This window comes from Scomber scombrus, chromosome 5, assembly GCF_963691925.1.
Source record: "Scomber scombrus chromosome 5, fScoSco1.1, whole genome shotgun sequence".
Lineage (NCBI taxonomy): Eukaryota > Metazoa > Chordata > Actinopteri > Scombriformes > Scombridae > Scomber > Scomber scombrus.
The window spans coordinates 17,193,341-17,210,452 of record NC_084974.1 but is presented as its reverse complement, the minus strand read 5'-3'; the positions used below and the strand labels follow the sequence as shown (position 1 = coordinate 17,210,452).

Below are 17,112 nucleotides of genomic sequence, written 5' to 3'. Positions count from 1 at the left end.
TATTTATATACATAATATATTTTCAGAGCATTTTCAAGTGAAATTCCTCAGAGACAGGTAGTGGTGATAACTCAGAAAAGCCATTGTTCTTGATTTTCTAACCCCCGGAGTATTCAGCTTGATGTTTTCCCGCTCCCCGAACACTGATGAACTTTAGAGATTATAAGAAACGTATTAGCTTGATACAGAGACAGGGGGACTGAGCAGCGAGGGCTGAGGTGGGGTTTAGGGGAGGTCAGTTTCGTCGAGTCCAATGGCTTGGCCTGTCAGTGACAGAGGTGGGCACATGGGTCAGCGTAGAGTCCCATAATTTGGGCCCTCAGAGTCTGCACTGGCCAAAATGCCTGTCTGGTCCTCCTCAGACTGCCTGCGATGCAGGAGGGAGGTCAAATAGAGATAGGGGTTCTTCTTGTTTTGCTTTTTCCTCTTTCTGTGGAAGCTGAGATCCTCTCCCTCTTGGGGTGTCTGAGATTGCTGCTGGGTCTGAGAGGGAGACACACCTGACAGGAGGCAAAAGAGAAGCACAGAAGTAATACACCTGCCACATATTTTAGGTCATTCTTTTTGTCCATTTGATCTAATCGTGGGACTAACCGGTTCTCCTTCCGGAGGTTGTGTTGTTATTGTTGTTGGCAGCCACTCCCTTGGCTTTAGTAATACAGTGGTGTAGCAGTGCTGGTAAGCTCTCAGACCCGGCAGGATCACTAGACGCACCTAGAGGTTCCCTGAGAAGAGGAGAGAGGCATAGCATACATTGTTCTGCATTAATCCAACAGTCGTATTTGATCCTGTCTCAGAGTGAAAAGACAGAATGGCACTTTCATTGCTATTTCCAGTAGGTGCTATCATATGATTTGATGAGCTCTTGTACTGCTATTGAGAGCCCTTTCACTAAAGATGATGAATTTCCACTTTCTATCTGCATTGATGGATGATAAAAGTTAGACACAAAGAAAGAGAAAAAGAAAAGAGAAAGTGACAGAGAGAAAGAACAGTTGACATAACATGGCAGTAGATTTGGTGAATTTATTGGCTATACGTTTCTTCTGAAACAATCATTACCTTAAAGACCCAGTTAAGTTTTTATTTACTGCCGGCTATTTATTCTTCAGTAGTGTTTGTTAGTGATGCAAAATCACTCCAATTTCAGGTCCCATCATTGTAATACAAAATCGATTTTGTAGTGCTAAGAATGGAATAACGCCAATTATTGCATTACTTTGCTCATTCAGGTGTGGGTCTTTAAATAGTGACTGCTTAAGAGAAGCGGGCACTATTGGTCTCTTTGCTGTATAAAACTCATAAAATGAAAATAATTTCTGGAACTGTGAAATTACTGTTCCTGTAACAATACAGTCTTATTGTAGATTCACTCTTAAATTCCTCCAGTACAGCTGTTTATTGTGAACAGTGCATGCACAAGCGTTTCTCTAACAGTATGCTGTGTGAGCCTGTGTGAGCTGACATGTACGTGTGCAGGTGTGTTTTCTTTTTGTTTTTTTTTAGAAAATAACAAAAGAGGGAGCTATTTTTTTGAACCCTGGAGAACTATTTTCATTTCATGAGTGATACATGCTAAATTGAATGAAAATTATCAATCAGCAAAACAATAATCACATCAAGTTACAGTTATCTTCACTGTCTTAGTATGCAGTCTGTTTTAGAAGCAGTTTTACCTCGTACCGAATACTCTGGTTTTGTTGTCCATCTCTCATAGAAAGATGCAATTAAATTAAATTAAGTCCAAATATCCACGTAAACTCGCTCAATGACAGTTTATGTCTTTGCCTTTCAAAGAACTGAATACAAAACAGCTTCAAAACCTGACTTAATGCTTCATTAAGTCAAGTTGTTGTGCCAAACATGTATTGTTTCAAAAGGCATAGGAACACACAGCTTTAGAGATGCTGTCCATCATTTGACACTGTGGAGAGAGAGATTGAGAACCATTAGCAGAGAGGGGGAGACAAATCTGAGAATTAACAGTCCTAGACAGATAATAGAACATTTCCATTATCACATAAACTGTGTGCAGAGGCCACAGTGTGTTAAATATAAGTACATTTCCATAGACATAAACACTGTACAGCACACTTTCATAAACATGAACACTGCGTACAGAGGCTTCACCATGCTGACGGGAGGAGATGGCAGGAAGAGGAAATGGCCGTTAAAGAACAAGTCACATGACAGGAAGAGGAAATGGCCATTAAAAAACGGTCACATGACAGAAAAACGAAAGCACTTAGGACAACAAATGTGACAAAGAATTTAGTTGGAGAATTGTTGTTATTTGTTTGGTCATAGAGAGAAGTTTAGAGAATGCATGCATGGCATTTTGCACATGGAACAAAACTTTAAAGGGGAATACTCCAGTCTATCATTCATGTGCGTCCTCTATTGATTCAAGGCTTTTTTTGTTTGTGCAGGGAAACATGTCTGTAATTCAAACAATCCAAAGACAAAATTAAATGCTTCTCCACAGTCCAAAACCGCTCCTCGTGCTTGCTCACAAGCCTAATTACTGTAGCCTACGCCACAGCTGGCTTTCTGTGCCTTGGTACTGTATTGACAAATACATCCTGCAGTCATTATTACCATTAGTTGTACTTCACTTGAATCCAGCACAGAGGCACAACCCAAAGCGATTCCCCTTTAAAGGAGAGAGTGATTAGAGCCCTCCCCCTGCTGACCCCTCCCCTCTCAGACATGGGTCCGACCCTTACCTATTGCGGCGTAGGGGACCGGGTCACAACAACGCTGCCCAGATAGCTGAGATCAATCAAAAACAAATCAGGTAAGACCCTTACCCTCTATACAGCAGCAGCCCTATAAGCTACTGCAGGAGCAAGTCTCTGCTTCATGGCTTCAGCTTTATGAGGTGGGTGTGAGGGGGCGCAGGAATGTGTACAGTATAGAAATACTATGGGGCACAAAAGTTTATGTGTCTCAGCTACATTTTTCATGTAGGCTTTAAAAAGCTTCCTGCGTGTGTGAATTGGAAACTGTCTCTAAGGGCACTGATGTATCAAAATGTTGGAATTTTTTTTTAAATCCCTCTGGTGAGATTTGATCATATTATTCCCTCATTAAAACTGGCTTAAGTGCAAATACTGTAGCACAATATCTATGAGTTTTTATTTTCACTTTCTATTAAGGCACCCTTTATTAATGGCTAATTAATAGTTACTAATACTTATTAGTTTATTAGTTGCTTATAGAACAGTTATAAATAAACATTAATGAAAACAACTTTTGGGTTGCCAGGTGTAACTGGCTTGTATTCTCCTCCAGCATGACATTTGATTATTTCTTTTTAGCGCTTAGATTCATTCAATGGGTTGCTGATCAAAACATACATTATTTATTTACAACTCTTTGTTATCGACAACTGCACACTTGGATTATTTTAAGATCTCTCTACTAATGTCTTATTTACAAAATACTAACATCTGCTGTTGGATTATTTGTAAGTGAGAAACTCCTGACCCTTTATTAATGATTTATTAACATCTATAACTCCAAACCTGATGGTTTGTTACCCTTTATGTTACCATTTAGTAATGTTAATGACTTCTATTGAATATCGACTATGTTATTGAACAGCCAGAGAGATTTTTCACAACCTGGTTACCAAGAAGTGGTTCTTATTGATGTCTGTTCAATAAAGCATTTGTAAACAGTTTATTAACCATTAATGAAGCCATCAGTTACAACCTGTAAATGCTTAATAGAGGGTGACTTATTAGAAAGTGGTACTTTTTATGTCATAAAGTGTAATAAAAGTATGTAAATTGTCATCACATATGCAGTTAATTGTTAAAATTAGGCATGAAAATAACTTCTGCTAGTGTTTCACACATTATGTTTTCATTTCACAATTCTAGTATTCAATAGGTAAAACTTTACAAATTTTCAATTGAAAGTTTCCATGAAGAAAAAGAACAATAAACTTGAGGATTTCTGTAACTTAAAGTGTTTTATATAAATTCTCCAGTCATTATATTTAATTAATGAATCCATATTTTTTAACTTAAATATGATCTATCAAATGATAAAGACAATAATACAAAATCAAATTGAGCTTTCACATGCCATCAAATTGTCAAGTTTAGATATTTTTATGAGCTGACACAATGTGTGCTAAATGCAATTACATGCCTTCTGCATATTAAGGTACAATATGCATCTTAATTACGCCTAAATGGAAACATCAAAATAAAACTGTGGATAAATACTGAGGAAATTTGGAATAGAGAGCAGATGAAGAGAGATGTCTCCTCTTTAAATAAATGTGTGACTATTCTCTACTGGAATGGATCACCTACCCTGAGGCTGATATCTGGAGCTGAGAGGGCTCTGAGGGTAGCATCTCCTCCTCTGTCCTTCTCTGGGATGGCCTCTGCCCGAAAACATCCCTGCCCTCCAGAGGGGGAGAAGGGGACTGGGAGGGATAACTGGCTGCAGTGGAGGCATAGGACATGTGGGCGTGGTAACTGGGGCTGGGGTGCCTGGTTCCCTGGCTCTGAGTGGGAGAGGCGGTCAGGGAGGACCTCCGGGAGAAACTGACCGAGGGCTGCAGAGTGAGCTCATGCATCTCCAGAGACCGAGAGGTGCGGAGAATGCTGGGGCGCGGAGGGGGCCGCACTAGAATATCTGGGGAACCTGGCTGGGTGCTAAGGGGGCTTTGGGAGAGCGGAGAGAGGCGGGAAGGCTGGAGTACTAGTGGGGGTAGGCTGGGGTCTGCCCGGCGCCCCGCCCTCGGGCTGAGCCAGGACTGAGGGCTACTACTGGGGGCTGTGCTTGGGCTCCCTGCACGGGCTGCCGGGTCAGGGTAAGGCAACACTGGTACACCCACACCGTGGGCCGTGTGTCTGAGCTGGCCGAGACTCTGGGCCTGTTGCATAGCTAAACGCCTAACCGGAGGCCCCAGGGGCCTGTCTCTGCCTGGGGGAGCCATAGGGACCTCCAGCTGCAGGAGTCTAGGGCTTGTTGGATCCTGTAGGGAAGGGAGGTGTAGGCGACTGGGGGGAAGAGAGTGAGGAGGATATGGGGGTGGGTCAGGGAGGTCCTGCGGATGATGTAAGGGATGGTGAGGTGGGTATATGAACCGTGGACCTTCTAGACCCAGGAAGGGTAGCTCATGAGGCTGCCAGCTTTCAGGTGAGCGAGGAGGAGGGCTGTGTGTGTGAGACAGAGAATGGCCAGAGGCAGTGTACTGATGGAGCTCCATCTCTCCACTCTCCTCGGGGATTGAGGGGTAACCAAAGGGCCCCTCAGCAGTGCCTGGGGGGGAGGACAGAGCGGAGCTACGCGGACTGATGTCAGGCATGTAGAATGGTGGTGGAATCCCTGATTCACCGCGGCTGCCTAGATACCCATAGAATGGGCCCTGGGGAAAGCCCCTGTAGCGGGAGGCTGGGGCCTGCCCTGAGGCGTGAAGTGCACTGCCCTCTGCAAAGCTCATACCTTCCATGGCCCTGTGTAGGCGGGGGCTGTAGTTGGGGGGCTGCGTTGACTCCAGGCTGGAGGACGTTGGGGAGAGCTGTGGCCGCAGCGTGGGCATGATGGGCGGGAGAGGCCCAGGGTCAAAATCATTTTCCTCATCAGACTGCCGAAACTCGGGGTACATGTCAGACTCCTCTGCGAAAGGGAAACCATGGATGCGACGGGGCGGTGGGCTGCTCTCCATGATGAAGCGGCCATCAGGGCCGCGGCATATCAGCTCAATCGGTGTGGTGACCTCTGCCTCATGCTTGGACACACTGTATTTCTTGCTGGCTATGGCACGCTTGGTTTTCTTGTAGAAGGAGAGCTCTTTATCTCTTTCTCTCTGAGGACTGGGCAACTTCCTGACGTACAGGCCTGGACCCTGGGAACCCTCTGAGGAAAGAGAGCGGGGCCGAGATGGAGGGGAGCTCTCTGGACTTATCTTCCCCGACGACAACCTGACAGAAAATGCAAACATAGACACTTGCTTAATTTAACAAATAACCAGTGAGACCCTGGGGGAAAGTGCGTAAAACAAGAGAAAGACCTCTGGTGTTGTAAATGAATATGCATGATTGGAGTTTATTTCCTAAACTAAACAGATGACACAATACAAAGCCAATGCACTCCATCAAGGCAGCCATAATGAACTGCATTATGATAATGACCAGTTTATGGCGGAGGTGGCGTCCTGATAGCACAGCAGCTAATGAACCAAGCCAGAATGACAGGATGAGAGGAGAACCAACGATGCAACCATGACAACCGTATCACAGATCTATTGAATCTACATCTTCTTGAGCAGACGTGAGACCAATTTCCATATGCTGCACCAAATGGTAATATGAGGGAAGCAGATGACATCTAACCAGGCCTCATTTGCCCACACCAGGAGCAGCATAGTCGACACTTACTGGGTCACTGAATGCATCAGGTAGATATACTTTGTAAAGAGTGCATATACACAGTACTGTACTGTACATGCAGCCGAGCCGATGCAATTTAATCCCTGTATGGTGCATGGAAGTCTGAGCATGCAAAAAAAGGCCAGCAGTAGGCTTCACTACAACAAATAGTCATTTCATTTGATTTCTATGCAATGCATTAACCATGCAGCCAAGCCAGTGCAGTGCAGCACACTCTGTAATTTGGTGCAGGCAGGCACTCACAGGGGGCTGGCGGGCGGGGGCAAGAAACTGCTCCTGGCAGGCTCGTCCCAGCAGGGCTCTACCCCTGGCAAGGGGGTGAGAGGAGGCCTGCGATGGGAGACAAACGACATGGGCCTGGTTCATCTTATACTATGGCAAGACTCCTTGCAGGAAGGACTAAGTGTGAACTCCCTGACCTGCCTGGACCATTTAACGGAATAAACACAAGTATCTGATACTGATGATTTACCTAAAGTCACAGGCAGACAAACATTTACTCTGGAATGGGATTATTGTCACAAATTAGATTATTTTGGGATTGAAATGCAGTCATACACGTACACAGGTTTTACAGACAGACAGACAAATACACACATGTGGCTGATACTGTACATTAAATGTGCAGCTAAACAAAAAACTGCATTATTAAACACTGAGGGTCATGCAGAAAGCAGACAGCGTTTGAGGTTAAAGAATACAGATGGATCAAAAATCAATACAAATACTGCAGCTTGGGCAATCTGGGTAATGTGCTTAAAATGCTGACTTGGCTGCTTTGAACCGCCCATGATCCGCTAGAGGTTGCTACAGTACATGTTCTTCTGCACCTCCCATATACCTTGAGCATATCATCTTTTTTTTCATCCAGCAAGGCTTCTTCTTCTGCATGTGTCTCATTCTATATGTTATAACATGTATAACGTGTCTTTCCATATTACTTAAACAAAACCTTCCTTTTGCCAAAAACAAAAGATTATAAATGTTGTATATAATAAGGCAGTATTCGACTACCAAGATCATGTATTTCCAGTTTCACTTCTGTTTTCTCAAAATTTACAGTATGCCTTATTCCAGCATGGATGGGGAGGAAAAATTTGTAAGAAAAACATTGATAAGGTGCTTAAGAAGATGCACAGTAGCAGCCACCTCTGGCAGGGGCTCTGGCGTTGGCTTTACTTACGGTGACTCTATGCTTTTCCTGAAGTGTGTCACCGACAAGGGAGGATCTGAGAGGACAAAGACATTTAAATTTAGTGTTTCCTACATAATGTTTAATACACGTACGTATGTTAAGTGGTAAGAGAGAGGAGGGCCGACCTGGTTTACGCTTGAGTTTGCGACGGTGTTGCTTATTGACAAAGCAAGCTGCTAAAGTGCTGAACAGTACTGCAGCTGCCAGAAAACAGATAGTTGCCACAACACCCGCCACCACAGGCCGCGCCAGCCCCTCATCAGGCACCTCCGCAGGGGGGAAGGGATCTGATGGGTAAAACAGAGAGGTCAGTAAAAGAAAAAAAGAAAAACTAAATTTATTTAAGCATTTCAGTTTTTGTGTGTTGTTTGTAATACTGCCTTTGTAAAGAAACTGACCTGTGCTAGACACTCCCACTACATTGCTGCTCTCACTGATCAGGTCATCCATGACAGCCATCACTCGAAACTCATACCATGACTCCTGTGAGAGACATCCCAAAAACAATTTTACTATTGTTACACCACATTATGTGACTGTGTTTTGAAAAGTAATATGTAAATGTATATAATAATTTGACCAAATCATCTTTACTCAAGGTAGGTAGGTTAGGTAAGGTTAAATGATTCTTCTCAATAAATTCCATCAATCTTCTGTGAATTATTGTTTGCATAATAGTATGATCATTTGTTTTTATTTAGCAATTAAGCTCAAGAAAACACAGTTTTGTAATTTTGAACCAACTGTATTCTATAGTTAAATGGTTATATAAAAGGAGAAAATGTAGAAAGGCTGAAAAGTGGAAATAAAATGGAATATCTGAATCAGAAATGATGGGATATAATCAAGAACCTGGACTACATATGAGTAGAGTAGTCACTATTATGAGAAAAAATGTATTTCCAGATATGATTGGAACCATGGAATAGGGAGATTCATAACAATCAAAAACTTCTGTTAAATCACTTTTCAGTCAATTACTCCCCCAAATTGAGCACTATGCTATTTTTATGTTCAACGACGAAAAAGTATAAAGACAAAAAAATGAACACAGCCATGTTTCTCTATCCAAATGTGTATTTAACTCACCTGAACAAGGTCTCTGGCTATCAGCTCAGTCTCAGTGGATGGGATCAAGTCATCCAGGACCTCCCATCTCTCCCCAAGACGGAACTCCATGATGTAACGGTCAATGGGCGAAGAGTGGTTGGCCGGAGGGAGCCATGTGAGGAGGACACCGTGCTGCGTGCGATTGGCTGTGAGGCACCGTGGTGGAGTAAGAAGCACCAGTGGTTCTGGGGTACCCAGAGGAGAGCCTGTGGGCAGACCAGAAATATTGCACAGAAAAGTTGACCAACAGAAGACTTTTTCTAACATGGCCCAGATAGAAACATTCTGCATGATCCTGTGCAGAAAACCAAAGTGTGGTTAAAACTTAACTAAATTCAAAGGTCTATATTTATGGATTATGGAAACAATTCAATAGCTGTTTTGTAATATAAAAATGGTGCATTGAGTTGCTCAGGATGAAATACATGGTATACCTTGTGAAAAAAAGGAGTGTTTCAGCTCCCTGAATATGCAACTTCACATGCATGCTACCTGACTTCAGACTGTATACTCTGAGACTTTTATGGCATTACAATGCTGTGTTCTGGTTAGATTTAGGCACAAAAATACTTGGTTTGGGTTAAAACGGTTGACTCATGGTAGGAAATTTGACATTCAAAGTTGGAAGCGGGAAGTGATCAGAGGTCTCCTGCAACAAAGTCCACTTCTGGCAAGCTACAACAAGCCACCAATCCTGCCACCTATGAATATGGAAAGGTGTCACTTGATATATACATCATCTGAAGTGCACCACTTCTCCTGGTCATAACTACTATGGCCGCTAAATGACGTCTGTCACTCAAACATAATTATAGGTCGTTTTGGGAGACTGACATTAAGACCAATTGTGTTGTTTTTCTCGGGAGGACAAGCTCCATAAACCATCATTATTTTTTAACAGGTTTTGGAAAGCACAGACAAGATTTCCTGCCATTTCCTGGTTACAGAGGCAGCATATTAGAAAATGCTATGGGTTGTTCTGGAGTGCATGGTCAAATGACGCATTTGCTCATTTAATTTGGAGGACTGATTGTCTGAGAGCTACAATGGCTCAGTCTACATTCCTACAGGCTAAGTGGTGAACTCAAACTCCTTTCTATTGGAAACAATGCTTTAAAACCGGACACAGTTTTACTCATTACCCACAAACAGAAGCACTTTGAAAAAATAGGTACACCACTCCTTCCTAGAATTATAGTACAGTAGATAACTAAGCACACAGATATAGATGAGTCTGTTGAACAACTTTAAAGAGAAAATGTAATGTGGTCCAAATCAAAAACTGAATCCAAAATTCATGAATGTTATGACAAATGAACCACATTATCATTCAGTCTCACGATTAAATAACAATTGTACAGTATGTTTGGCTTTGCTTTCAAAGATGAAAGAACAGGAACTATTCTGCATTAACAATGCACGAGATGGACCTGAAGCTGCTTCTCAAACATGGCTTGTAATATACAAGTTTAAGACTCTGACAATTCTAACATAATCTGTTATTGTATACACTTCGAAAATGATATTATATGAAGGTAATAAGATTATGGATTATGGAATAATGGACTGTAAGTGATGTAAACAAACAGTGTAAACCAGAAATCTGATTGTCCACCAATTTATGTAAAGGCTGCTATCTGAGCGTGTGAACTAGGTCAGAACTATGCAAGCCTCATTTAGCCTTTGTTGAATGAAGGGAAACTTTCCAACACATTGTTTATTGGCAACATGTAGCAGCATTGAGTTACACAGTTTAAACAAGGCCAATATTGTGGGGAAGTAGCTGTCATCAGGTATTTGATATTGCACTTCACAGGTAGGTTGTTTGTTTGTTTTTTTTAAACCATAGCGTTTCAAACTAAAAGACTTCTTCACAGCTTTGGATTTAATTTGCAAATTGGTCAATTAATGCATACATTTCAGTTTTTTCACTACTGTACATGCATCTTTATAAGGTAAAAGTTCCTTTTCAGAGTCTGGCTCAATACCCACATAAGAGGCTTTCGGGTGTGCCTTGATCTGTGCATGCCTTTAATCAAATTCTTCACTTGCACTTTTCTCCCTTCATGCCTTTTTTGCTGAGACATTGATTTTTAAGACCATACACCTTTAAATTCAGTTTCTGTTGGAGCAACTGCATACAAAGGCTGAATTGGCAGCTCGCCCTTGAAGCATGAGTTGGATTAAAATACAGAAGAATCTACATCTTTCATCAATGGTAACAAAACATGAGTTTCTTAAACACAACTACAATTCACTCTCTAATAAATCATTCTCACGACAGACATGTTGACTTGTCAAACACAGGTGCAACTAATAACATCAATAATGCCAGTACTCCACTAAGGTGTGCTGATGCCAGGGCTTTGGTTCTGTACACACTGCCTTTCTGGCACACTAAATGAAACAGAGCTATCATTAATGTCATTAGTTACACCTGTGCTTTTCCAGCTACGACAAGTCAAAATGTCTGCAGTGAGAAAGGCTTATTGCATTACACACTGCATTTATACTATGAAGTAGCAGCTGGTCCCATCCATGTCCATGCTCAGAGTGCACGGACTTTGAAACTCAGATGTAAATGGCTTCATTAATCCAAATCAACCTTCCTTTCTTATGATACATGGGAATTTTAAGTACACATAGTAATGGATGACATATCATATTTGGTTAGTCATTAGAATGATTTGATGTCTTTGGTGTTTAGTATTAGGGGAGTTCTTGTTTAACATAAGGGAAGGAGAGCATAGACGTGCTAAACACAAAGATAGAAAGACATTTATGCACACTTTTAATCACGTCAGCTATCAGAGCTTAAATTGATGAGATGGTGTGTGCATGTATAGTAAAAGGTGAAACTTAAAGGGTTCAAGTTGTTGTGGTTTGATATGGATAAATAATAAAGCGAAAAATAATGTATTATATATTAATTTAAACATCACTAGAGGGCAGTATATTCCATATTGTTTCTGGTGAGCATTAAAATAGTACCTCTGTGCAGTCAAATAGCAGCAAACACTGAAGAAAAAACCTTTCAATGTGCTGCAGTCAACATGGCCAGTACCCACCTGCAGTGTTGACTGTCACAACTTCGCTGAATGGGCCGGTGCCCAGTTTGTTTTGTGCCAACACACTGAACTGGTATTCTGTCCCAGGCTCCAGCCCTGGCACCACCAACCAGGTCTGAGCACCAGAAACTGGCATCGAATGCCAGTCATGAGGTCCTAAGTCTATTCTCTTTGACCTAAGAACAGAAAATAGACAGAAAATAAAGAAAATTATAAAAGGTATATACAAAATATTTAAATATATATATAGAAAATAATATAAGGTAAATATAGCAATGCATATTGCAACTATGATTGGCCACATGATGCTGTATTGTAGTTTGTGTGCAGTAAATCTTAAAAAATATGTATCCATATTTCAGGGATTTAAACTAAATAAAACAAATCTGAGGAAAAGTTACAAACATCAATGCTTTCTTCATGACCATGATGCTATTCTAAGTAACATTCAACCTCAAGTAATTCAACAACTTTGCTGTACATGGAAATTATTTTTTAATATCAACAAAGGTTAAAAAGGTTCCATTTGTCAAGTACATGTGAATGATTTTTATAAATAACGTGGAATAACCCTTAAGAATATTTCTGCAACTGAATTACAATCTTACGGCATCTCCATAGGACTATAATAACCACCAATATGTCCATTAATGGAAATTTTGACAAAGCTCCCTGTTTCAAAGTCACTGGTGAGCTTTACAAAAGGGAACATTTTGTTCTTTTTGGTGGTTTGCCTGAAGTAACTGTAAAACCAATTTCTGAACACAGAGGGTTTAATATAGTTTGATTTTTCACTTCAAACATTGAAGTGAAATACTACACTAAATGATCCACCTGGGAAATTAGGTCACTGCAGCAACAAAATCCTAATGTTGAATTCACTTGATCTATCTTTGCTTTTTGTAAACTACAGTTAAAAATGACACAGATAGGATAACATACGTATGAAAGTATCCCGGTATTTTACTTTTTTCAAAGTTATGACCTGTTAATTAACACTGAGGCCATATACACAAACAAATCAGTGTTATTTTGTTGTGACAAAAACCACAATACTCCACAACACTAGGTCATAAGCTTTTTGCCTCTACACTGTAAAATATGTTAAGTGATTAATTGTCTCTTAGCAAGGTAATTATACAGATGAAATGTTATTCTACATAAATACCCTGGTAAACATCTGTAGCAGCACTTCATGTATGATGCTGAGTGGGACGCTACTGCACTGACTTTACACAACATGAATTATGCACATACATACACGTCTCCTAAATACCCTGAGAAATATGCTGTCAAAACAATTATGCTGTGAGCTTCTGATTGAATTTCATATTTCATCATCATCACTAAAAAGTGCAGGACCCAAAAAAAAAAAAAAGCCTGCTCCTATGTCAATCTAGGCCGATAACCTGCAGGTAGTGTTTCCACATCTGCAGACTGCTATCATTGATTGGAAGGAAACTAAGAGCACTCACACTGGACCGTACCACACAGAGAATGTCTGTTCAAAGCCACCATCATAACCTGGTTCCCAGGACACATTAGCAGAGGTTGTTGAGGGCAATACATGGATATTGCCAGGAGCGTGTGGGCTGGTGCCTGAGTGGTTTGTAGAAACAGACAGAAAATATTAAAACACGCACCTACCAATTTATTCATCAAATATATAACTACTTACAATTATCATGTAGTATCAACGCTAGCAGCAAAGAAGCTCTAGATATCTTTTTAAGTTGCATATTTTATTAACATTTATCAGATGAGACTCATCATCATACTGACTGAGTTCACACTGAATAAAACACTATGGCAATCATTTCATAGTGAGTCAAATGTGAAGCATTTTGCTTCTTCGTCATGTGACCTGCTCAGCGGATAGTGTGACGCTGGCTGAGGTGGTGACTGGTGTAAGGTCAAGTTCAAGAGCAGCATTTCTGTCTGCAGCTCTGCACATCCCACCCACCTAACAGCTGTGCTGTGTGGCCTGAAGCCAGTTACCTCTCAATGGGATAAAAGAGAGACCTGAGCGTGGACTCAGGAGCACAGCTGTCTCCGACGCCCTGTGACACCTGTCAGCTGAGGGCTGGTCAGATGGAGGTGCTGCCAGCTGTGCAATAGTGTAATGACACCGTAGGTACTGGGGCAATGGGCTACTAGGGCAGACTTACTCACATTTCAAAGACCAGCGGGCGATATGAAAGCATAGACTCAAAGGTATAGTTCATCTTAGGTGCTGAGTATTTTGGGAAATATACTAATTAATTTTCTTGCCAAGAGTTGATGAAAACATTTATACATCTGTTATATCTGTACACTAAATATGAAGCTACTGCCAGTGCCAGAAGACGTTAGCTTAGCTTAGCATACAAACTGGAAGCAGGGGGAAACAACTAGCCTAGCTCTGTCCAAATGTAACAAAATTTGCCTCTAATTAATAACAATGCATGTCTAATTTTGCTACTAATTAATTAATACTATTTCTTGGTGGGGAGTTGTGACTTGTATGCACCTAAAGCAAGCACCCAGGAACAGTGCCAGGCTTTGAAAATAATTCAACATGGTGGCAGAACCATGGCCTTACAACTGCTGGGTCTGATAAGGGCTCTAAAAAGGCCATTTTTTGAGCATTACATAAACAACCAGAATAATCAGGATTTGTTCCATTCGGTCCAATCACATTTCGAAAGTCTGGAAGAGTGGTTTTTTTTTGGCTTTATGCACCATTGAGCAACTTTCATAGGAATGAACGTGGCCCCGCCTCCACTACTGTATCCAGTTCTCTTTATACATCCATCACCTAAAGACCTAAAGATAAACATTTACAAGTCCTATAAATACTGTTAGAGTAGGAGCATGCTTTTTAAGGAATATTCAAGAAATGCAAAAAGTTACAAGTTAAAATGTGTTCTGCTTCTGCAATTAACTGATACAAGTACTGTATTTACTTCCACCTATCTGGCCTATCAGCCTTGGAGTATTCCTTTAAAAGCCTGTACTGAAAATTACAGGATACATTACATGTTTCAAGCATAAAAAGCTCAAATATACTAAATGTCTGCATAGGGAAAAGAACTATTGACTGGAAAACATACCTGACAGCACAAGAAACAACACGTTTGTGCCTCTCATTATTATGAGATTAATTTCCACATGCATTTTGAGTATGTTGAACAACATCAATGTGATGTCAGTATATCTGGACCTAGGATTTGTTTAAACTACATAACCCCGCTTGCCTGTATCAACACTTCAGTCAATAAATTCAGGAGTAAAAATATGTCCTTGGTCCAATGACTCAACAGACAAAGGCAATTGAGTCATTTTATTTTAGCAGGAGGGTGGGCACCACACTGTAGTTACAGATTCAGGCTTTAAATTAACCGTATAAAGCTTTTACAGATAAGATTAAATGGAATTTTAATGATGCCCATATGAGTAGAAGAAAGACGGTTAAGAGATAAATATTGCTTTTTCTTCATGCAAATCATTCAAACCACACAGCAAACTGAGATTCCAATGAACTCAAATCCCTATGAAAGGTCAATGGTTGAGGAAATTGAGAAAGCTCTGGTGAGCTGAGAGCACTGAGCAGATTGTTTGTACCGATGACTAGGATACGCGTGCTGGCAGTGATGCTTGTGACCACATTGGTGGCAACACACTCCCATTCTCCATGGTCCTCCTTGCTGAGAGACAGAAACTGTAAACTGCCGCTGGGTAGGATGTTGTGCTTACTCCTGCTTGGCTTCCCCACCTTCAATGGACATGAGAATTACAGTTACAGGGTTAAATAGTGGCGGACAAACAGATATGCTGTTTCAGTACAGTACAGGCAGGAAAAAAGGAAAATCAAGCAGAGAGGATGATTTAAATTCAGGAGAGCGGTATGGTGTGTGTTTATCTACTGCACCTTTCTCCAGGTGATGGTTGGTATATCAGGGTCTCCAGAAGCAGCACAGGGGATTACAAGTTCTCTACCAGCCTCCTGACGGTACTCCCCCCCAGGCCTCACATTAAAGTAAGGGGGATCCTTTAGAAAACACAAACACCAGAACATCATGCAGGTACTTGGATAGAACAGCTAAAGACAGTATCAAACATTAGCACTTAAGTACCTTTAGCACCAAAGTGGCAGGGGGGGACATGCCCATGGTACCCAGGGCGTTGTAAGGCACACAGGTATAGGTGCCCAGAGAGTCTTCTGTGGCCTCCGCCACCCGGATACTTCCATCTGGCATCAGGCTCCAACCAGGGTACTACAAGACAAGAAGCATCTGAAATTCTTGATTTCAGGGTTTCTCCTGAAATCTCAGTGTCCCATTAAATGTTTTGACCTGCACAACAGAAAAATCTGATTGAAATCAGATGATCAAGAACCACAATTTTTGAAGTCCAGGCCTTCCTAGATTAGATAGAAGATAAACGAGCAATGGATAGAGAGCTCCGATCACAGAGATTAGTTAAAAGGTTTGAAAATGACCCTGCTTTTAAACAGGACAGGATGCTGGTGAAATGGTGACGTAACTGTGATGTCAACAGTTTAATGGACGTCTTTTACGGGCTGCAAGTAGGCTATTACTAAAATGTATCTGAATATGTATTTATTGATTATACTCTTTTTGGTCATTGTGTTCATTCTCAAATAGAACAATAAATACAAAATAGAGAGTTAAAATGCACAAACGTGTGTGCATCTGCCAGCTTAAAAATATGGCATCTTCCAACTTTCAAAGCAGTCTGGCCATCCACAAATGTTATAAATCCTAAAAGTTTAAGAAATAAAATGTTTAAAAAGTGTCTGTTATGTTTTAACTAATTAAAAATACATAATCTATGAATATGCAAATACTTTTCATTTCAAAAGTTTAACTGCTGGACACAACGTGTCTCCTACTCGACTGAAAAGTCGTAAGGTTTCAAGTTTCCACATCACACTTTAGTGATGAGGTGCACACTAGGCCAGACTCTGCACATACCATACATCATGGTGCAGAGTGAAGGTCAAAGATCCATCTGAAGTAACAAGTACAAAAACACATTTTTGAGCAGAGGGGGACTTTAAATTCCTTGCACAGTTCTGAAACTCTAAAATTGTCTGATTATTTTAATTAGGGTGTAGCATACATAAAAGGGGAGGCGGGTGCCAAAGGGTTTAACTAGTCAAGATTTTGGCTACACTCATCACTGGGGCAGTGATTGAGATTCTCTGTAAAAAATCTTCTGTTTGTGTATCAAGAATAAGTGAGAAATCTCAGTCTAGCAAATTAAATGATATCTATAGATGGATCTCTATGAACTGATAATCCTACCTCTTGTCCTTAAT

At 41.0% G+C, this 17,112-nt stretch overlaps 1 protein-coding gene across 1 annotated transcript in view; it reads right to left on the bottom strand.

Moving 5' to 3' along the window:
* Positions 1–283: 283 nt before the first annotated feature.
* The window catches only part of igsf9ba (immunoglobulin superfamily, member 9Ba), a 59,656-nt gene continuing 42,827 nt past the window's right edge, over positions 284–17,112 (bottom strand). Inside the window, exons 9-21 of the mRNA XM_062419356.1 lie at positions 15,905–16,045; positions 15,700–15,819; positions 15,393–15,543; positions 13,265–13,388; positions 11,790–11,965; positions 8,701–8,927; positions 8,010–8,094; positions 7,737–7,898; positions 7,600–7,645; positions 6,660–6,746; positions 4,329–5,948; positions 595–725; positions 284–500 (exon numbers count right to left, since the gene is read on the bottom strand). Of these exons, the coding sequence (XP_062275340.1) occupies positions 292–500; positions 595–725; positions 4,329–5,948; positions 6,660–6,746; positions 7,600–7,645; positions 7,737–7,898; positions 8,010–8,094; positions 8,701–8,927; positions 11,790–11,965; positions 13,265–13,388; positions 15,393–15,543; positions 15,700–15,819; positions 15,905–16,045 (3,279 nt within the window). The 3' untranslated portion in view covers positions 284–291. The remainder of the gene's footprint in view (positions 501–594; positions 726–4,328; positions 5,949–6,659; positions 6,747–7,599; positions 7,646–7,736; positions 7,899–8,009; positions 8,095–8,700; positions 8,928–11,789; positions 11,966–13,264; positions 13,389–15,392; positions 15,544–15,699; positions 15,820–15,904; positions 16,046–17,112) is intronic.